The sequence below is a fragment of the Balaenoptera physalus genome, assembly GCF_965194825.1.
Source record: "Balaenoptera physalus genome assembly, chromosome: 10".
NCBI lineage: Eukaryota > Metazoa > Chordata > Mammalia > Artiodactyla > Balaenopteridae > Balaenoptera > Balaenoptera physalus.
Genome location: NC_138889.1, coordinates 97,625,247 through 97,644,808, shown reverse-complemented (window position 1 = coordinate 97,644,808; position 19,562 = coordinate 97,625,247). Strand labels below are relative to the sequence as shown.

The window sequence follows — 19,562 nt, the reverse complement described above, 5'->3', positions numbered from 1 at the left end:
CCCAGTTCCTCCCAATGGTAACATCTTGCAAAACTATAGTGTGACATAACAACATGATATTAACACTGACACAGTCAAGATTCAGAGCATTTCCATCAGCATGAGGGTCCCTCCTGTTGCCCTCTTATAGACCCTCCCCATCCAGGTACCCTCTGACAACTGCTAATCTGTTCTCTATTTCTACAATTTCGTAATTTCAAGAAGGCTGTGTATCAATGGAATCATACAATATGTAACCTTTCGGGATTAGCTTTTTTTCACACAGCATAATTCCCCAGAGATTCATCTAAATTGCTCTTGTATATCAATAGTTTGGTCCTCTTCGTTGCTGAGTAGTATTCCATGGTGTGGATGGACCAGTTTGTTTAACCATTCACCCTCTAAAGGATATCTGGGCTAATTCATTTTTTGGCACTACAAACAAAGCTGCTACGAACATTCGCATCCAGGTTTTTGTGTGGGTGTAAATTTTACTGCCTCTGGAATAAATGCCCAAGTGCAACTGCTGTGTCATGTGGTAGTTGCATGCTTAGTTTTATAAGAAATGGCCAAAACTGTTTCTCCAGAGTGGCTGTACCATTCTACATTCCTACCAGTAATGTATGGAGAGATCCAGTTTCTCTGCATCTTCACCAGCACTTGGTGTTGTGACTATTTTTTAAAAAATTTTAGCCATTCTGATAGGTGTATATAATTCCAGTTTTAATCTTTAATGGTTAATGATGTCAAACATCTTTTCACGTGCTTTTTGCCATCTGTATATACTCTTCAGTGAAATAACTGCTCCTGTCCTTTGCGCATTTTCTAATTGGATTGTTTGTCTTTTGCTGTTGAGTTTTGAGAGTTATATATCCTAAATGCTACTCCTTTCTTGGATATGTTGTTTGCAAATATTTTCTCTCAGTCTGCAGCTTGTCTTTTAATCCTCTTCACAAGGCCTTTCACAGAGCGTAAGTTTTAAATGTTGACGAGGCCCAATTTATCAACTTTTCCTTTTATGAATCATGCTCTTCTTTGTCTAGCCCTAGATCCTGAAGATTTTTCTCCTTAAGTTTTTTTCCTGAAAGTTTCATAGTTTTACGTTTTATATGTTTAAGTCCATGATTCACTTCCAGTTAATTTTTCTGTAAGGTGTGAGGTTTAGGTCAAGGTTAAATTTTTGCCTCTGGATGTCCAATTTGTGTAGAACCATTCATTAACAGAGCTGTCTTTCCTCCACTGTATTGCGTTTGCACCTCTGGTCAAAAATCAGTTGCCCCCAACTATTTTTTAGGGACTGTCTTACACTTCAAAGAGTGAATACAAAAATAAAGGATATAACTTGTTACTAAGGAGCTTACCACTGAGAAAATCTAATGACATATGCATAAAAAGCTAGAGATGAAAGAAAGCAAGGGTGCAGGAAAAAGTCCAAAAAAAAGAGTTATGTCGGGGGTGGGAAAGCAGGGAATAAGGAAAAAGCTTCATGGATTTCATTTTAAGAGGATAAAGGAAAAGGAAGTTAAATTACAAAGTTAGGGCTGAGATCCCTATTGCCCCCAACCAGGTAAATAACTACTACAAAATTTTACTCTTTGCTCTCTGTTTAAGCAGGCCAGTAAGGAGAAAACCAGAATTCTCCCTCTGAGTACAAAATACAGAATCATTTAAACTTTGGAAAACTCCTTATAATTTAACTCATAGAAATTATATATTAAAAAATTCCACGTCCAATCACAGTAAGTTCACTCAATCAATAAATATTTACTGAGCACCCACTATGTGTCAAGCACTAGGCACAGAGCGGTAAACCAGGCAAACACAATCCTGTCTGAATGGACCAAGCTAAAAAGGGAGGTTTGTCAATCCAGCCCCAGATCTACGCCACGGATGTAATTAGTGGCCTCGGTTCTAAGAAGTTAGCCCCTTCCTGCCCCTTCCAGGGGCAGAGTGTCAACATGTGATCAGGACCTCTGCTCCATCCCTCAAGTCTTCAGCCCCGACTCCAGAGGCTGGATGGGAACCTAGAAATTTTGCTTTTAAAGGTTGACAAGTTTTGATCTAAAGCAGCCAACAGGTAGTAGCAAATATACCGCAATCACGATTAACCCTATGCACCAATTTTGGAGCAGCAAGAAATAAATCTGACCTAAGAGGTGAGTTGTAAATATCACACTGACTAGCTCACCTTGTTTTCTTGAGATTCGTTCTCCCAGGTGTGACATTTTTAAGGTTTGGGGACTACTCCGTTCCTTTAAAGTTTTCTTTCTTTCTATTCTTCCAAAACAGGGAATTGCTATGTCTAATGCAATAGCAACCACCAACCACTGTCTTAAACTCACGATTTTTGCAAGCAATTTTACAAGTGGCAATGAACGGTGCGGCTTCACACTTGGGCACCACACCACAGAATTCTGCTCCAAAAGCTGCAGGCTCTGCCCTCCTGAGAGAGCTGCAGGGGGAGTTCAGGGCCTGGATGCTGCCAGGATGGCTTTCATTTCCCCTGGTCCCATGCCAAGTCCTGCCCACACGCCTCCTTTAAGCACCCCTATGAAAATCAAGGCAGATAAGCAGCCCATGCAAGACAAATTCCCCCTATTCCCAAATCATAAACCAAATCCTGAAGCTCTGGATTCCTGGAGCGGCCAAAGCCTGTAATCGATCCCAAAGAGACAACAGGCAGGATTTGGAACAATAACCCGTAAACATATGGATCCTCTCAGGGCTGGAATACCATGGCAGTTATCTCCTTTTGAATGCGGGAGGGGAAGTATGCATTCTTTAAACCATCAAGTGTACCAACACCTCTTTAAAATAACTATCCCACATTACAAGCATTCATTCTTGAGGCACAGAACTCCGGGGCCAGGTGGGCCTGCCGGTGCTGCGGACAAGAAAGATGGCGAGGTGTGGCGGGGGGCACACAGGGCAGGGAGTGGGAAGGTCAGGAGCGCTCTTTCCTCACCAGCACCGCCTGACAAAATAAGCGCTTATGGAAAACTGCAAATCCAACTCACCTGACTTCCGTGGGATGGGAATCTTCGAGGAGGAGACACCCTTTAAAGGGGACACCTGATGTGCCAGCGGGCAGCAGGCTCCCTCCTCTTTGGGATAAGGAGCCTGAGTCCTGCATTTGATGTTGCATTAATGGCTAGGCAAACAAATTCTGAGCTTGCTGTTTTAATTTGCTCAGTGGGGAAGGAAAAAGTGTCACTCTATTGTAATTCCCAACTGGGTGCTTTTTTAAACCATCAGATGTTATTTCAATGTTCAGCAGACATATTCGATTTCCTTTCCTTAATATTTGTTTGACTTACCCTCCGATGGGGACTGGGTGCTTTAGAAAAGCTCCGAGAGGTCAAACCTCACTGCAGCTTCTCTCAGCACCTCCGTGGGCCCCGGCCTGCCACGCGGGGTCCGCTTTCAGCAGCTCGTGCTCAGAGCGGCACACATGAACTATTCTCCCTCCAGGCCCCTCGAGTCTGGGCGGTGTAAATCAGTGCAAGCTGGAGATAGGACAGACCTATCAGAGGGTTCAGGTCTCCCACAGGCTGGAAACAGGGAGCCTGAAGCGATGTGGAGAAGACCCCAGGGAGGTAATTCTCTAGGAAGAATGACTCCCCTCTGACCACAGTCTTCCTCATGCCTCCCGTGAGGGAAGCTCTGACTGTACCTCGTGGGCAGGACACTCACAGAACGAGCCGTTCGGCCTGCTCCCTCTTCTCAAAACAGCAGTCTCTATAAAGGCAACTCTTGATGTACTTAAGAAAAGTGAGAAAAATGGAAGTAAAGAGAGACAGATGTCCTTTCAAGAGTCCACACTACTGACCTGTATGATGGCCAGGCCCAGGAAAGAGACTCAGAGGGGAACTGTCACTCACTCAGATGTAATACACAAGGCTCAAAGAGAGCTTCCAGCCATCAGCTTCTTCAGATCCTAAACGAAGACGGCACCGCAAGTCCTAGACAATTTTTAGTGTTCAAAAAGCTCAGCTTTGACAAAATGGTTCTAGCTACTGTAAAGCTTCAGCGTAGACCCAGCACAAATGCTGACCCCGAACAGCTCTGACAAGGTTTGATTTTGCTCATGCCCAAAACAGGCCCGGCTCCTTGGGACAGCCGGTGCCTGCAGCCATGTGGACCGACACCTGTGCTGGCTCCACGGTACACTGCTGCTACAGTCTATCATCCAGAGAGGAGACGGAAACACCTGAATTCCCAGTCTTTCCAGGCAGCCACTGGGTCAGGCCACATGAAGGCTCAAGGATCTGAGACAGCTGAGAGGCCAAGGAACGGAAATCTATGGCGCTGGTTCCCACTGAAGGCCAAGGTACTTCCAATAGTTAGGTTATCTGCTGCAGGGATGCCCCTTGCATTTGGTGCCTCCCTTAGGGACGTTTCATTTTTATCAGTGTTGGCTATGAGAACCCAGTCTCTCGGTGCTCTAGGTGAAACCAAAGAGTGTTAAGCCTGTCGTAGGGCCCATGGCATGATGAGACAGGTGGTTCCACGTACCGTAAAGAAAACCCGCCCTGGAGTCCCAACAACCCTGAGCACAATTTCAGATCTAGGACTCTGGGACTTAAATCTAGAGAGGAAAGCAGCCAATTCCCTATCAGAAGGATCATAACCAAAAAGTCTGTGAGAAACAATCTTGAGACCCGGTCCAAGCCCCGGTATCTGTGGCACTTTCACTGGCAGACAGCTCAGAGAGGCACAAACAGAAGGACAGAGACAACCTATTTTCTTTTTTAAAAGTTACCCACTAGCTTTTTTAAAAAGGTTATTATTAAGTCTAATTCTAACATAGGTGTTTCCATCTTTCTGCTCTTCTAGTGAGAACAGAGAAAGTGGGATAGTTTATTTAGAATCACAGAATACATCACCTCTCCCCCTCTCCCTGGATGAATACATTTAGCTCTAAATTTTACTAATTCTGCTTAAAATGTAACTGTTATATAGAGTCTCAGCTCTGGAATTCTCCAGTTAGCCAAGCTCCCTCATTACCAATCAAATCTGAGCTATGACTGAGCCCACCTTTCCCTTCTTGGTTCTTCAATCCAGATGAACATTAAGCTTATAGGTTTTCCACTACCATTATCTAACTGGCTTTCCCTGTCTTCAGTCTGTCATCTCTAATTCATCCTGTGATCTGACTGTCTGGACCATATACCTCTTTGCAAACCTACGACACCTCTTCACCGCCTTCGACTTTTCAGCTGACCTCTTAGCCCATCCATCAGCTGGCGCTATGTGGCTGAACCAACTTAGCTTCCAACGTCAACCCAAACACAAGTTCCGCCTTCATCACATCAACTGGCCTGTGACTCCCCCGTGCGACCACACGTACCCAGCTCATTCTAACTTAGGTTGCCTTTCATCTTGGTGCTTCCTATAGCAGGAAAACCCACTCAGAGGTGGTTTCACGCTCTCATGAAAAAAAGTAGGGCATTCCAGGCTATTTTGCTGTCTTCTCATGATTCTTTACTTGCCATTACCTTGGGGAGTTGTGAACAAAATAAAACAAATAAATTATCATTATTTATTAGCACCCAAGAGGTTTCACCAGCCGCTACCACCTAGGGGACGCACAGGCAGTAAAAGAAAGGCATCAGCATTTTGTGCACCTAACAACATACAGTTGCTCTTAGTCAATTCCCATCCCCACATGAAGGACTGATTTTATAACCAGTATTATTAGCCAAGAGTGTTTCACATCTCTCAGGTGAAAAATGTTCAACACTTACGTGCTACTAATAATTTTTTATGGTTGGAAATGAGGATCAAAGTACGAAAGGAAAAATAAATTCCCGGGTTCGTACATCCAGCCGAGTCTGCATGGCTCATTTTCTGCCACATGTTTTAAACGGCCTCTCTTAAAGGCGGGGGAGGGGAGGAGGAACAAGTTGCATTTTATTTCCCAGCTCTTTAGGTCTGAAATAAAAGCAGACAGACTTGGGGGGAAAAAAAAAAATCAAACATTCAAGTAACACTATACACTGCTACTGTTCCCCCAGGAGCTCCTTGCAAATGAGTATCAAGAACTCAATAGATACTTTCCTGGTAAAATACATAAACAGATAAATAAATTATCCCAGGCTGAAAAGAATCTCCACATCTGGTAGCTCACTAGAGCTTGTCAAACAAGTCAGAAACACGGCAGGGCCAGAGAAGATCATTCTTTCGCTCCTGATTTCGGGGCTGGCGAGGGAACGTAACATTTCCCAAAGCTCTTTGCCTTCCAACAGGGAATATGGCCCATTCAAACAGGCAGGTGACCCCTATGTGTTCTTCCAATTAAATAAATAATGATACCCAGGCATTAGGTCTTGAATCCACATGTCTGTGTCCTCAAGTCACAGACACTAGAAGAAAAAAGGCCTTTCCTACAGGCTCTGGCCTTTCATTCCCAAGAACTTGCTAGGGCGTCCCTTAAAGGGTTGTATTCAACGTCCATTTAACACCTTACAGAAGTAACTTAACCTCTTCGCACCTCAGTTTTCTCAGCAATAAAGCATGAAGTGACAGGATGGTCTCCAGGGTCCCTTCTCGTTCTGATGCCGGGTTTCTTTAAAAACAGAGCTTTCTGCCTTGTCCGTGGACCCCAGTACAGTGCTAATAACGTTCCCTATGTGTGCTGTGGTTTCGCAGAAGCTGGCTGAGCACTGCTGTGGCTCCAGCAACTTCCTCCGGGAAAGGGATTCCGGAGGTCGTGACGGGTTTCAAGTTAACAGCCCAGGTAGACCTCCCCCCATCATTCCTCTTTCATCTCTGGGCTCTGAGGGGAGGCCACCTTTCTCTCTCATAGCTCGGGGAGGGTGCCATCTGCGAGCTGCCTTCAGACTCTGCTCCGTGTCCCTTCAGCAAGCTGTGGAGCCTGCTGCTTTAAAATGGTTTCTGTAAAGTGATGCTTCCAACCCTCTAACAAAAGCTCTGCTTTAAAATGCCCTCTCCTTGTGAGAAACATATGTCAGGCCCCAGAAGAGGCGTCAGCAGAAACACCATCAAAACAGACCCCGGGTCACCACGCTCTCCTCCGCTAAGGCAACGGCTGTGCTCTCCCTTTCACTCCTAAAAAGCTGTTGGCATTGCCTCCAAATACCCCTGGATCCTCACACAAGCAATCTCTCTGGGTTTCACAGTAAAGCAAAGGAGTTTGACACTTTTTACGCATACAAGTTGGATTCTTTTCCACATGAACCCATACCTTATACATTTGCCTGTACTTCTGATCCCTTAGATTCATTACACCTGAGGGATTTTAGGAAGTCATCTGGTCTATTCTTCAGCTCCAGGAAGGACTAGTAAAACCACCTTAGACACTGGAGGACCGCTGGCTGCCCCTTCCTGAAAAATTCCCAAATGGGGAGACGCCTCTGTCTCTCCAGATTTCTCTAAAAATGCTTTCGAGCCACAGTGAGAAATGTCTGCTGCATGGTTTGTCTTTGATTCTCACATATTAAATACTGTGTTTAAACTATTTTTTATTTAAACTAGGATAATGAATTTAACTACTACAAAACTAATAAAGGCTATAGACACACACACACACACACACACACACACACACACACACACACACACACAAAGCCAAACCAGAAGAAACGAAGATGCCTATTTTAGAGAAGAATAAGCAGGGGAATATTGTGGTTGTACTAAAAGTGCCAATGTACCTAACCTTACCTAATTGACCTAGTAAGATCATTAAATCTACAACTGCAGAATGTAGACTCTTTTTAGGGGCACACAGAACATTAACCAAAATAGACCTTTTACTGAGCCATATAGTCCCAACACATTTCAAAATGATGAAATCATATGGAGTATATTTTCTGACCACTGTGGAATCAAATCAGAACTCAATAAGAAAAAGGTAACTTTAAAAACTGACAAAAGTAAGCAATATACTTTTATATAACTATGGGTCAAAGAAGATATTACAAAAGAAACTAGAAAATATTTTAAACTTAAGGATAACGAAAACATGACAAATCAAAACTTGGGATGGTACCTAACGCAGTAATTAAGGAGAAATTTACAGCTTTAAATGCATATATTAGAAAAATAAATACTGAAATCACTGATCTAAGCTATCAAGTCAAAAGGTTAGAAAAATAACAGCAACTTAAACTCATGAAATTAGAGGAAGAGATTAATCAAGAAAAGAGTAGTTAATGAAATACAAAACAAATACACACTAAAGAAAAATCAACAAAATCAAAAGTTGATTCTTTGCAAAGAATATGACACTGATATACCTCTAACAAGGCTGATAAAGAAAAGAAGAGAAAACAAAAGTTATCAATATCAGGAATGAAAAAAAGCACACTAATCCAAATCTTATAAACTTTAAACAATAACAAGATAATATTATGATTTTATAGCAATGCATTTCACAATTTAAATTAAATGAACAGAGTCCTTGAAAAACACAGCTTATGGGCTTCCCTGGTGGCGCAGTGGTTGAGAATCTGCCTGCTAATGCGGGGGACACGGGTTCGAGCCCTGGTCTGGGAGGATCCCACATGCCGCGGAGCAACTGGGCCCGTGGGCCACAATTACTGAGCCTGTGCGTCTGGAGCCTGTGCTCCACAACAAGAGAGGCCGCGATAGTGAGAGGCCCGCGCACCTCGATGAAGAGTGGCCTCCACTTGCCGCAACTAGAGAAAGCCCTCGCACAGAAACGAAGACCCAACACAACCAAAAATAATAAATAAATAAATAAATAAATTTTAAAAAATATGGAACTCACCATCTTAAAAAACAAAACAAAAAACAAAAAAAACACAGCTTATCAAAACTAACACAAGAAGAGATAGAAAGCCTGAATAGTACTAGAGCCATTAAAGAAACTGGGTCTGTAATAAACATACTAGAGTGCTGGCTGAGGATAAAAGGATGTGGGATGAGCAGTGTAAGAAAGTCATAAATATCAACTATGGCTCATGAGCAAGCTGCAGAAGCAAGAATGTAGCAGCTACGCAGTTTTCTCGATTCCTTACCATATACACACCAATTTATTTGTCTCTTCTTTTCCAATTTGAGATAAGAATTATAGCTATGATATATTCTGTATACACAATGTATATAGTTTATATAACTTATTCTTCAGATGTCTGTAGTTTCCTCAGCCTCCTGAGTCTATAAGTTTAATGACCTTTGGCAAATTTTGGAAGCTTTCAGCTATTTCTTTAAATATTTTTTTCTGCCCCACATTCTTTCTCTTCTCCTTCTGGGACTCTGATGACACGAATGTTATATCTTTTGTGATTGTCCCACAGGTCCTTGAGGCTCTGTTCTTTTTTTTTTTTTCCAATCTATTTTCTCTGTGCTGTTTAGATTGGATAATTCCTATTGATTTATCCTCAAGTTCACCAGTTCTTTCCTGTTATCTCCATTCACCTATTGAGCCCACCCAGTGAGTTTTAAATTTTGGTTACTGCAATTTTCAGTACTCAAATTTCCATCTGGTTCTTCTTTATATCTTCTGTTTCTTTGCTGAGACTTTCTATTTTTCCATTTGTTTCAACGGTGCTCATAATTACTTATTAGAGGATTTTTTTATGATAGCAGTTTTAATATCCTGGTCGATAATTCCGACATCTGTGTCATTCTGGTGTTGGCAACTGTTGATTACCTTTTCTCATTAAAGTTGCAATTTTCCTGGTTCTTGGTATGAGGAGTAATTTTGGATTGTTCCCTGAGCATGCTGAGTGTTACTGTGAGATGCTGCTGCCTTTCACATTTTCTAGTTTAGCAGGGAGCTTAGGTTCAGAGTGCATGTCCGGATCCACTTTCGTGGGCTGTGGATTGAATATCAATTTAATTTTCAAAGGCTGTATCGTGCTATTCTGGTCTGCCTAATTTGTGTGCTACCCAGAGGCTAATTTGAAACCTGGGCAGTATTCTACCCTGTAGTTTCTTTCTCAAAGCTTTTGCCGTGTTGATTCTAGTCAGTTTCATGCATGGGCTGATTTGAAGGGAGAGGGGTGACAGTGTGCCCAGGAGGAATCCCTCCTTCCCATAACCTTCCCTCCACTCTCGAGTTGGGAAGGGATGAGGTGCTGTCTCTTTGCTGTCTGTTGCTTGGTGCAGGCTGGGGATGGTGGACAGGACACCGCCCCCCAGCCCCCAGTCTCTGCAGCTGCGTCTTCCCTAACATTCACTTCATGGAGCACATGGAAGGTCAACTGGGTTCCACCCCACAGTCTCCAGAGTGGAGAGGGGACAGGGGAGGAGTGCCGTCTCTGCTCCTGTCTCCTGGTAGTGCAGGGTGGGAACGGCCAGCAGGGCTCTGAACGACAATCCCCACAGTCACAGCATCTAGTTGGCAGGGGTACATATGGCTTCTTTCATGGTGTTTGCCTGGTGTACAGTAGGTATAGTCAAAAGGGTTCCATCAGCAGGGCTGCCCTCTTCCCAGTCCTTACAAGAGAAAGTGGGTTTTTCTTTGTTTTTTTGTTTTTTCGTTTGTATGCTCGTTATCTGTGCCTATGAGTGTCATGGCCTTCTGCAGCACTGAGGCTGGGGTATACAGGAGAGAGGGAAGGAGGGAGGAAGGAAGGAAAAAAAAAAAAAAAATCCAAGGGAACTCACTGCTGGAGTATCCCTTAAGTCCTGAGGACCCTAGCCAGTCTGTCTTCTTTTTCTAGGAATAGGGTGGAACGTGCTTGCTCAATCTTGTCCAGAATTGGAAGCCTATAATTTATTCATTAAGTTACAGAATACTAAGTAGAATTGTGACAAAATTAAAGAAAGAATAAATAATTAACCAGAGACTGATATTATGACTACTGGGACTCTGTGTCTCACCTTCTAGGGGAGGGAATGCAAGGCCTTTACATGTATAAAGGACAGCTGCTGCATCCTTCTTAGTGAAAAGAATGCAGTTGTTACTGTTGCTGCATGGAAGTTCAAATATGTGTAGAAGGGTCTGTATGGATGCTTTGGAGTAGCCAAAGGGGTAGACTGCACTGGTTATAAAGCTGCTGACTTGTAGCCCCAAGCCCTGCTTCTAAATTCTGCCTTGTGATGCTAGGGCTGAGACTCTGCAAACATCTCACGTTTGTTATAGGTGGTCTACCAACAGGGTGCACTAGAGAGAGACTGGAAAACTAGAGAAAAGGAGAAGGGAATTACTTCCTGTTTTGCCTGCTTTTCCCGACAGTGTGGCATTTCACCCCAGCAGCAGAATGTGGTTCTAGCCTCTTCCGGCAGAGCCAGCCTTACCCTGACCCCTCAGAAGTTCTAGCAATAGCCAGCCAGTGGCCCCTCCTCAGAGGTTTAAGGCCCAGCCCTGGGGGTGACGGGGTGGGGTTGGGGGGGGTGTCTCTTCCAAGCTTCTAGGTTCTAATAAACCCAGCCTCTTCCCTCTCTTCCTTTGTTCCTCCCATCCTAGGAGCAGTGGACACTCCCTGGAGTTATTCTCTTTATACTTTCAGTAGCCCCTTTTTGCCCTCTCAGCTCTCTAATACCTCTATTAGAAAATTTCATATACTAAATCCATTCTGTTGAAACAATTAGTATAGATTCTGTTTTCCTGACTGATATGGATTCTTATTTGTTAATATTAGAATATGAAACAAAATGTTCAGGTGTTTTTACCTTCACCAAAGAGAGGTTTCAAACAAATGGGTTTGAATGGCACAGAGGCAGAAATAGGACAGTTACATAATGAAATCTTCCCAGGTGGCATGGTATGGGGAAAATAGCACCAGAATGAGTTATATGCCCTTATTAAGTGCCACTTACTAACTGGGTGATATTGGATAAGTCATTTATGGGCTTCATATAGTTTATGGATGGGCCTTATCTATAATTAAAAGTGAGCAAACTAGATTATCTCTAAGTGTATCTCCAACCTGAAACTATCACTTTATTTTCAAGAAATCACCAGTAAAACCATCCGGGCCTGGATTTTTCCTCGTAGGAAGATTTTGATAACAACTTCAATTTCTTTAATAGAGGGTACATATTCTGTTTAATTTTATGTAAGTTGTAATTTTCAAAGAATTTTTACATTTCATATAAATTTTCATAATATTCTTTTAATGCCTGTAGGATCTATAGTGACAACACTTCCTTAATCCCTTTTCATTCCTGATAGTGATAATTTGTGGGGTTTTTTTTTGTTGTTTGTTTTGTTTTTTAATTTTTTTTAACATCTTTATTGGAATATAATTGCTTTACAGTGGTGTGTTAGTTTCTGCTTTATAACAAAGTGTATCAGCTATACATGTACATATATCCCCATATCTCCTCCCTCTTGCATCTCCCTCCCACCCTCTCTATCCTACCCCTCTAGGTGGTCACAAAGCACCCAGCTGATCTCCCTGTGCTATGCGGCTGCTTCCCACTAGCTATCTATTTTACATTTGGTAGTATATATAAGTCCATACACATATGTTTTTATTTCTTTTGGAAGCTGGGTCATATGAAAAGTATAACATTTTTTTAACTTTATGAGAACCTGCTAAACATTTTTCCAACCTGGTTGTACCATTTAGCATTTTTACCAATACATATGAGAGTTCTAAGTTGCTCCACAGTCTAACCAACGTGTGGCACTATCAGTATTTTAAATTTTATTTCATCATTCTAGTGGGTATATAGTGGTAACTCATTGTGCTTTTACTTTAGAATTGCCCTAATGACTATGAGGTGGAGAGTTTTTTCGTATGTTAGTTTACATCTCTATATCTTCTTTTACGAAGTAACTGTTCAAATCTTCTGCCCATTTTTAACTGACTTGTTTTCTTATTATAGAGGTATGAGAGTTCTTTATATATTTTGAAAATACTTTTCCCAGTCTATGACTTGCCTTTTTATTTTCTTAGAAGTGTCTTTTTAAGTGTTAATTTTGATGAAGTCCAATTTGGTTTCTTTTATAAACCGTGCTATTTGTCTCTTACTTAAAGAAATAAAAAACATTGCTTAGCTCAGGTACACTAGAACTTTTTCCACTGTTTTCTTTAAGAAGCTTTATAATTTTAGTTCCTGCATTTAGGGCTAGGATCCATTCTGAACTGACATATGGATATCAAATTACTCCAGCACCATTTAGTGAAAAGCCTGTCCCACCGCTATTGAACTGACTTGGGTCTTTTGCTGAAAACTGATTGATGACACGTGTGGTCTATTTCTGGACTCTATTCTATTTCATTGATCTACACGTCTAAGTTTACACCAGTACCACAGAGTCCTGATTACTGTAGCTTTACAGAAGTCTTAAAATAAGGTAGTCCTGCAATTTTGTCCTTCTTTCTTAAAATTGCTTTGGCTTTTTCAGGCCCATTGTGTTTCCATTTCAATTTTAGAACTAGCTTGTCAATTTTAACTTTTTTAAAAGCCTTCTGGGATTTTGACTGGGCTTGCTTTGAATCTATAATTCAGTTTGGGGAGAACTTACACCTTAATAATAGTGAGTCTTTGGATTCAGACGTATGATACATCTTTCTGTTTGTGAAGTTGTTCGATTTCTCTCAGCAATGTTTTGTGGTTTGCACTGAACCTATGTGGCCCCCCTTTTAATACATTTTTCAAGCTGACCCTCCCTACCCCTTCTCCAGGCAGCCACCCATCTTTTTTTTTTTTTTATAAATTTATTTATTCATTTATTTATTTATTTATATTTGGCTGTGTTGGGTCTTCGTTTCTGTGCGAGGGCTTTCTCCAGTTGCGGCGAGCGGGGGCCTCTCTTCATCGCGGTGCGCGGGCCTCTCACTGTCGTGGCCTCTCCCGTTGCGGAGCACAAGCTCCAGACGCGCAAGCTCAGTAGTTGTGGCTCACGGGCTTGGTTGCTCTGCGGCATGTGGGATCTTCCCAGACCAGGGCTCGAACCCGTGTCCCCTGCATTGGCAGGCAGATTCTTAACCACTGCGCCACCAGGGAAGCCCAGCCACCCATCTTTTGATCACTAAAGATTAGTTTGTATTTTCTATAAATGAAATCATAAAATACGTTCTCTTTTTCATCTTGCTTCACTCACTCGGCATAATTATTTTTAAATACATCCATGTTGTTGTATGTATCAATAGCTCACCAATTTATTACTGAGTAGTATTCTATTGTATGGATATACAACAATTAGTTTATTCATTCAACTTTTGATAGACTTTGGGTTTTGTTTTGTTTTTTTCCCTCCAGTTTTTGGCTTTTACAAATAAAAGCTGCAAGTACAAATACTAATACCTGTATTAGCGTACAAGTATTTGTGTATACATATGCTCTTATTTCTCTGGGGTGAATCTCTGTGAGAAGAATGGCGGGGTCACACGGTAGATATATGTTTAACATTTTAAACTCCAAGCTGCTTTCTAAAATGGCCGTATCCAGATTATGGATCACAGTGAAGTGGAAAGGCATGCAGGCCAGAATAATCTGTCTCCTACCTTTCATATGCATGCTGGTAATGAAGATTTATTCATTCATCAAATATTACTGAGTAACTGATGAATGGATTGAACTGGGTTAGGCAAAGAGGATACAGCAATGAACAAGACAGCCATGAGCCATGGTTCTGCCCCTATGGGGCTTACATTCCAGAAGAAAAACAGACACTAAACAACACACTTCACAATTATTTGCTTACAAAGAGGTAGAGTGCTCTAGTCTGGAGACTTTCTGAAAGCTTCTTTTGATCTGAGTGCTGAAGGATGAATAGCAGTCAACAAGATAGATATAATCCTAACACACTGTGATAACTGTGACAAAGAAGTAGTTCTGGGCTCCGACATAACTCTCCTAGGACATAAATTTTTGTTAACTGATTTGTTTATTCACTTAATCCGTCAAGCTTGCTTGAAAATAATCCTAGCCTTTGGCATAAAAAAACAGGATTTAGGAGCACCATCTTCTTCTGTCTTCCGATTCAACACAAAACTGGGTACCCTCTCCAGAAGAGAATTGTCCCTTCTGAATGATGGAAACAACCACCAACTTTCCTCATGAATCAGCGGAATCATGAGAATGACAGCAGCAGTCGTGGTAGCAGCAGCTAATGTGGTATCTCATAAAGAGCATAAGAGCATATTGCCCACCACCCAGAACGGGCACTTCCTGAGCGCTGCCCATGTGGTGGTGCTACACAATCTCATCTAATGTACGTGACAACCCAATGAAGCAGATACTGTTAGTGCCATTTTATATAAGAATAAACTGCAACCCAGAGAGATTACATAAGTTGTCCATGGTGACAGAGTAGAAACTTGGGCCCCGTACTGTCCTAACTTTGTTCATTATATTAATTACTATACAAGAAATAACTTTACAAAGTTACCCTAAAGCACTAGTGGTAGGGATGCCTGAAAAATATATTAGTTTTCCTTAGCGGCAAGGTAATTTAGTGATGGACAAGTGATACGCTGATGGTTCTGAGGACTACTTTTGAGGACCAGTAGTCTCTGACATGGTAAAAATCCTCAGGGAAGACAGTATAGTGTCACACAAACTTGAATTTAAACCCCAACTCTTCCACTTATTTAGCTGCGTGACTGTAGGCAAGTTATCTTAACCTTGCTTAGTCTCAGTAAAGAAGGAGAAAAACAATAACTGCCTTGCAGGTTTGGGAAAAGATCATTAATGCATGTAAACACCCAGTAAATTGACAGGAACATAGTAAGTTGTATATAGATAGTAGTTAGGAAAGTTGTTCCTTTCATAGCATCTGGAGAAGATCCCAATTACTGGAGATGAGGGGTTTCCCTGCCCCCTACTCCTCTGATACACATTACTTCTTTAGAGGTAATGTGGAGTAAACACAGGGCATCAGAGGAAATAGGTGAAGATTCAAGCTCAGTCCCTCCCGGTTTTGCACTTCCCCTCATCAACACATTTTTTGCTGCTTGAAACGAACTCAAGGTTGAAAGAGATCCCAAGTTTCAATATTCATGAGATCCCAAGATTTCAACTTAAGGTTGAAAGGAATTCATCTAGTCTATCTTCCTTTTATTAGGCTTCATTTAGACCAATTGAAATATCAAAGAGGTAGCACTCTGTCCATCTTGGCTACATCATCTGGAATGTTCCCTTTTTCAACTTTCTTTCTACCACAAAAATAAACACATGGGTGTAGTTTGAAGCCATTACATGCAATGGAGAGAGAAAACACTGGCAGAAAAACTGGTTTTGCCATGAGTTGTCTACTTATTACTTAGAGGAGTAAGTAGGTAATTTGCTTTTTTAAAAAATGGGAATGACAGTGTATGAAAAATCATCCAACACCCTAGACGTGATGATACGAAAGAAAGAGACCAATATGAACAGAAATAAGTCCAGAAAGATGAGTGTATGTTTTACTAGCTAGTCTCATACCTTTCACTGGCCAGTAATGACATCGACCAAGGTATCACACACCAGCCTATTTCACAATTTCTTTTATACGCAATGGATATATAAATATATTTTATATATATAGTAAAAACCTGGGAAAACTTGAGCTTTTAATTTTTGGTGGTGGCAGTGGTAGGGGGATTCCTATTTCTTCCCCTTAAAATCCACTTCTGATTTAAGGCTTAGAAAGTAAATTTCTATAATAAATACATGTACCACACATTGCTTCATTAGATAAAATTTCATGATTTCTTAGAACCTCAAACTTAACAAATCCTAAAAATGGTTACCTCTCTCCCAAAGACAGGACGACTACAGGCGATAAACTTGCCCGCTCTCCCCTGTGCCAGCTGTAGCTAATTGATTTGTACACTCTGTTTTGCTTGGGTCTGATACCACCATTACACCCCCGCAGCCGCAGGCCTCAGCCTGTCGCCATCACGCATCTCGCGTACATCCTCCCTGACAGGACTCATCAATTCCTACTGCTTTTCACCAGGCCTCAGCTCTGGCACTTTCCCCTGGGGAGACCTTTACTGGTCTCCATACTTAACCCCTGAACCCAGTCTAATCCATCAGCCACATCGAATGAATGGTGATAGAGAATGTTTCTCCCCAAAGACAGGCAGCCAGCCTCTCCACTTAAAACTCAGAAAGAAAGCCATCAACAGGGTCTGCTTTCTGTTTGTCAGTGTCGCCAGTTTCTTCGCTTATTGATGTTTTTATTGTTGCTGTGCCCAGCTGCTTGAGTCGGGGAAGTGGTATTCAAGGAGACATCAATTAAAGTGCTTGTTAAACGCCATAGATGCTCTTTTGAAAATGTCCCCTGGGACTCTCCCTGGGAGTTCCCAAAACTGGTGGATGGCACAGTTGTCATTTTGGAATAGGGTTTCCCCAAAGTTCTAAAGAACAGCTTCATAACCTACACTCCTACGCACAGCTTTTGGACGCTACTAGAATTTAGAAATTATGACTTTACAGAATGAAATATAACACTCTTTATTAGGAAAGACAAACAATAATGGGCAACAAATATCAAAATTGTAAATGCACTGTTTGAAACCTCCTTACCTCATAACCGAACTGCAGCTCATCAGAGGTCAGCATAATGATATCGTCGTCAATAGCCAGAACGGCCTCCGTCTCGATTTCATCGTAAGGGAAGAAACGGTTACTCAACTTGTTTTCAGCAGTTCTTACAACTTTTAATGGAACCCGGATTTTGGGCCACAGAGAATCTGGAAAAAGAAAAACCAAGGTATTTATTACTCTCCTAACTTCTGTGAGGAGATAAACTGGTGAAAGCATCGCATCACAAATGAGATGGAAGAATCAACTCACACCCAGGACTCTCATGAAATCCACACGCACAGCTGTGCAAGGAGAAACTCTTATAGGTGCGTTTTTATAATATCTTACATTGTAAATATTTCTATCCTCTCTACATCCTTACAACACTCTGATTCTCAATGTTGTCTTAACCAGGATCCACAAAGCGGCTTCAACTCACAATTGAGAGACAGAGGAGCAAAATGACTTGATGAAGGTCACGGTGATGAGAGGACGAATGGGCTCTGGACCGCCTCATTCTCAGGCCCGTGGTTTGAACACCAGGACTCTACCACCTCTGCACAATCCTTCCAGGTAGGTACACCCTAGCTCAAAACCTGCCTGCAGCTCTGCTGGGAAATACACGTGCTGAAGACAAAAGCGCCCGCCCCCGCCACGCCATCACCAACAGCTCCCAAGGCTGCCAAATCTACCCTCACAGAACTGTGGCCCTGAATGAGTTCAGCTTTCCTAACTTAGCACCTTACCGCCTCGACAGCCCTGCTCTCCTGACTCACTGGGTTTGGTTTCTCATCATGACCAATTTACAGAGTAAATATCGAATATCTAGGTCCAATTACATGGGATTTTCTGGCATACTGAAGAAACACAAACTCATGACTTGCCTTACATTTTTCCCATTCTACTTTGAAATGACTGAAGCAATTTAACCTCAGGTTCCTTATTTTAAAGTGTTGTGTTTAGCATAGCGTGAAATTAATACTTCTTCAGTACAGGACCCACGTCCACAGACCTCAGTGTTCTTTACAGAGGGCAGTTTGTTCTTCACGCAACATTTATCAAATGAGAACAGAAAAGGTATCATACTGCTTCCAAAAACCCAACACGTAATTGTGGGAAGGTCTAGTTTTTGTTGAGTCTTGAAGCCCCAAAATGCCTGTGGCCACTCCAAAGTCACCATACTGAAGGAGAAGTGTGACAGAGGGAAAATCAGGAGGGAAAAAACCTGTCTTAACTGACTGCAGGTAAAATCTCTTACGCATAATTTACAATACATCCATGTAACACGCTGGGGTGCTCCAAGGGTCTTAGAAGAGGCACCCCCAAGGGCAGCTTCCCAGCAGGTTCGGTAGACACCCCAACATACTTCCCAGTGAGGCCGACAGCTCCTCTGCAGGCAGCTTTCCAGCAAGTTCTGCAGATACCTTCAACAGCAACTCAGTGAACTGAAGCCCTCGACAGTACCCCGGCTGTCCTGATAACACCCCCTGGACGACTTCCCGTTGAATTCCATGGGTACCCAAGGGGGCTGCTGGTTTCTTGTTTGCCAGTCTTGGCCTGTGGCACCTGAGAACCTTCACCATGCACTGGGCTGCAGCCACACTGTCTCCAACCAGGCCTGAATCCCAGACCTAGCTGGGGAAGAGGCCCTCCCAAGTTTATTTCCTGTAATCCTTAGAGAGCTCTTTTTTACCGTTTAGTCACCAATCTCCTATTCCTAGTTAGTAATTCTTTATATTAAACTTTTCCTGTTCAAGTTATTGTGTGGTTTCTGTCTCCCACCTGGACCTTGACTAACACACTAGGGATATCAGAAGGATTATCAGATGAAAGGGCAATTGTTTTCTATGGCCTCTGAAGTTAGAACCATGACCAATGGCTGGGTGGAAGTTACAGGGAGATTGATTTAAACTCTAAATAGGTAAGAATTTTCTGATGCAATGAAATGCCTTCAGCAACACAATGTGCACTTTTATTTGAAATGTACTAACTTTAGAGACCAAACAAGATGCCTCTGAGGTCCTAGGACTGTATGGACAGTAACATTTCACAGAAAGCACAGTCTCTGGAAAGAGCTTCGAATCTCAGGTGTATCCCTTACCAGCTCTGTGATCTTGAACAAGTCAGTCACTTTCTACCTGTTTCTCTGACTATGAAGATGGAACAGGAGCACCGTCTTCACA

The 19,562-nt window shown here is 42.2% G+C and overlaps 1 protein-coding gene across 6 annotated transcripts in view; it reads right to left on the bottom strand.

The window, feature by feature from the left end:
- The window catches only part of EXT2 (exostosin glycosyltransferase 2), a 134,582-nt gene that overhangs the window by 20,602 nt on the left and 94,418 nt on the right, over nucleotides 1-19,562 (bottom strand). For all 6 annotated transcript variants that reach the window (XM_082410470.1, XM_082410466.1, XM_082410467.1 and 3 more), the window contains one exon: nucleotides 17,380-17,546. In XM_082410470.1, coding sequence (XP_082266596.1) covers nucleotides 17,380-17,546 — 167 coding nt within the window. The remainder of the gene's footprint in view (nucleotides 1-17,379; nucleotides 17,547-19,562) is intronic.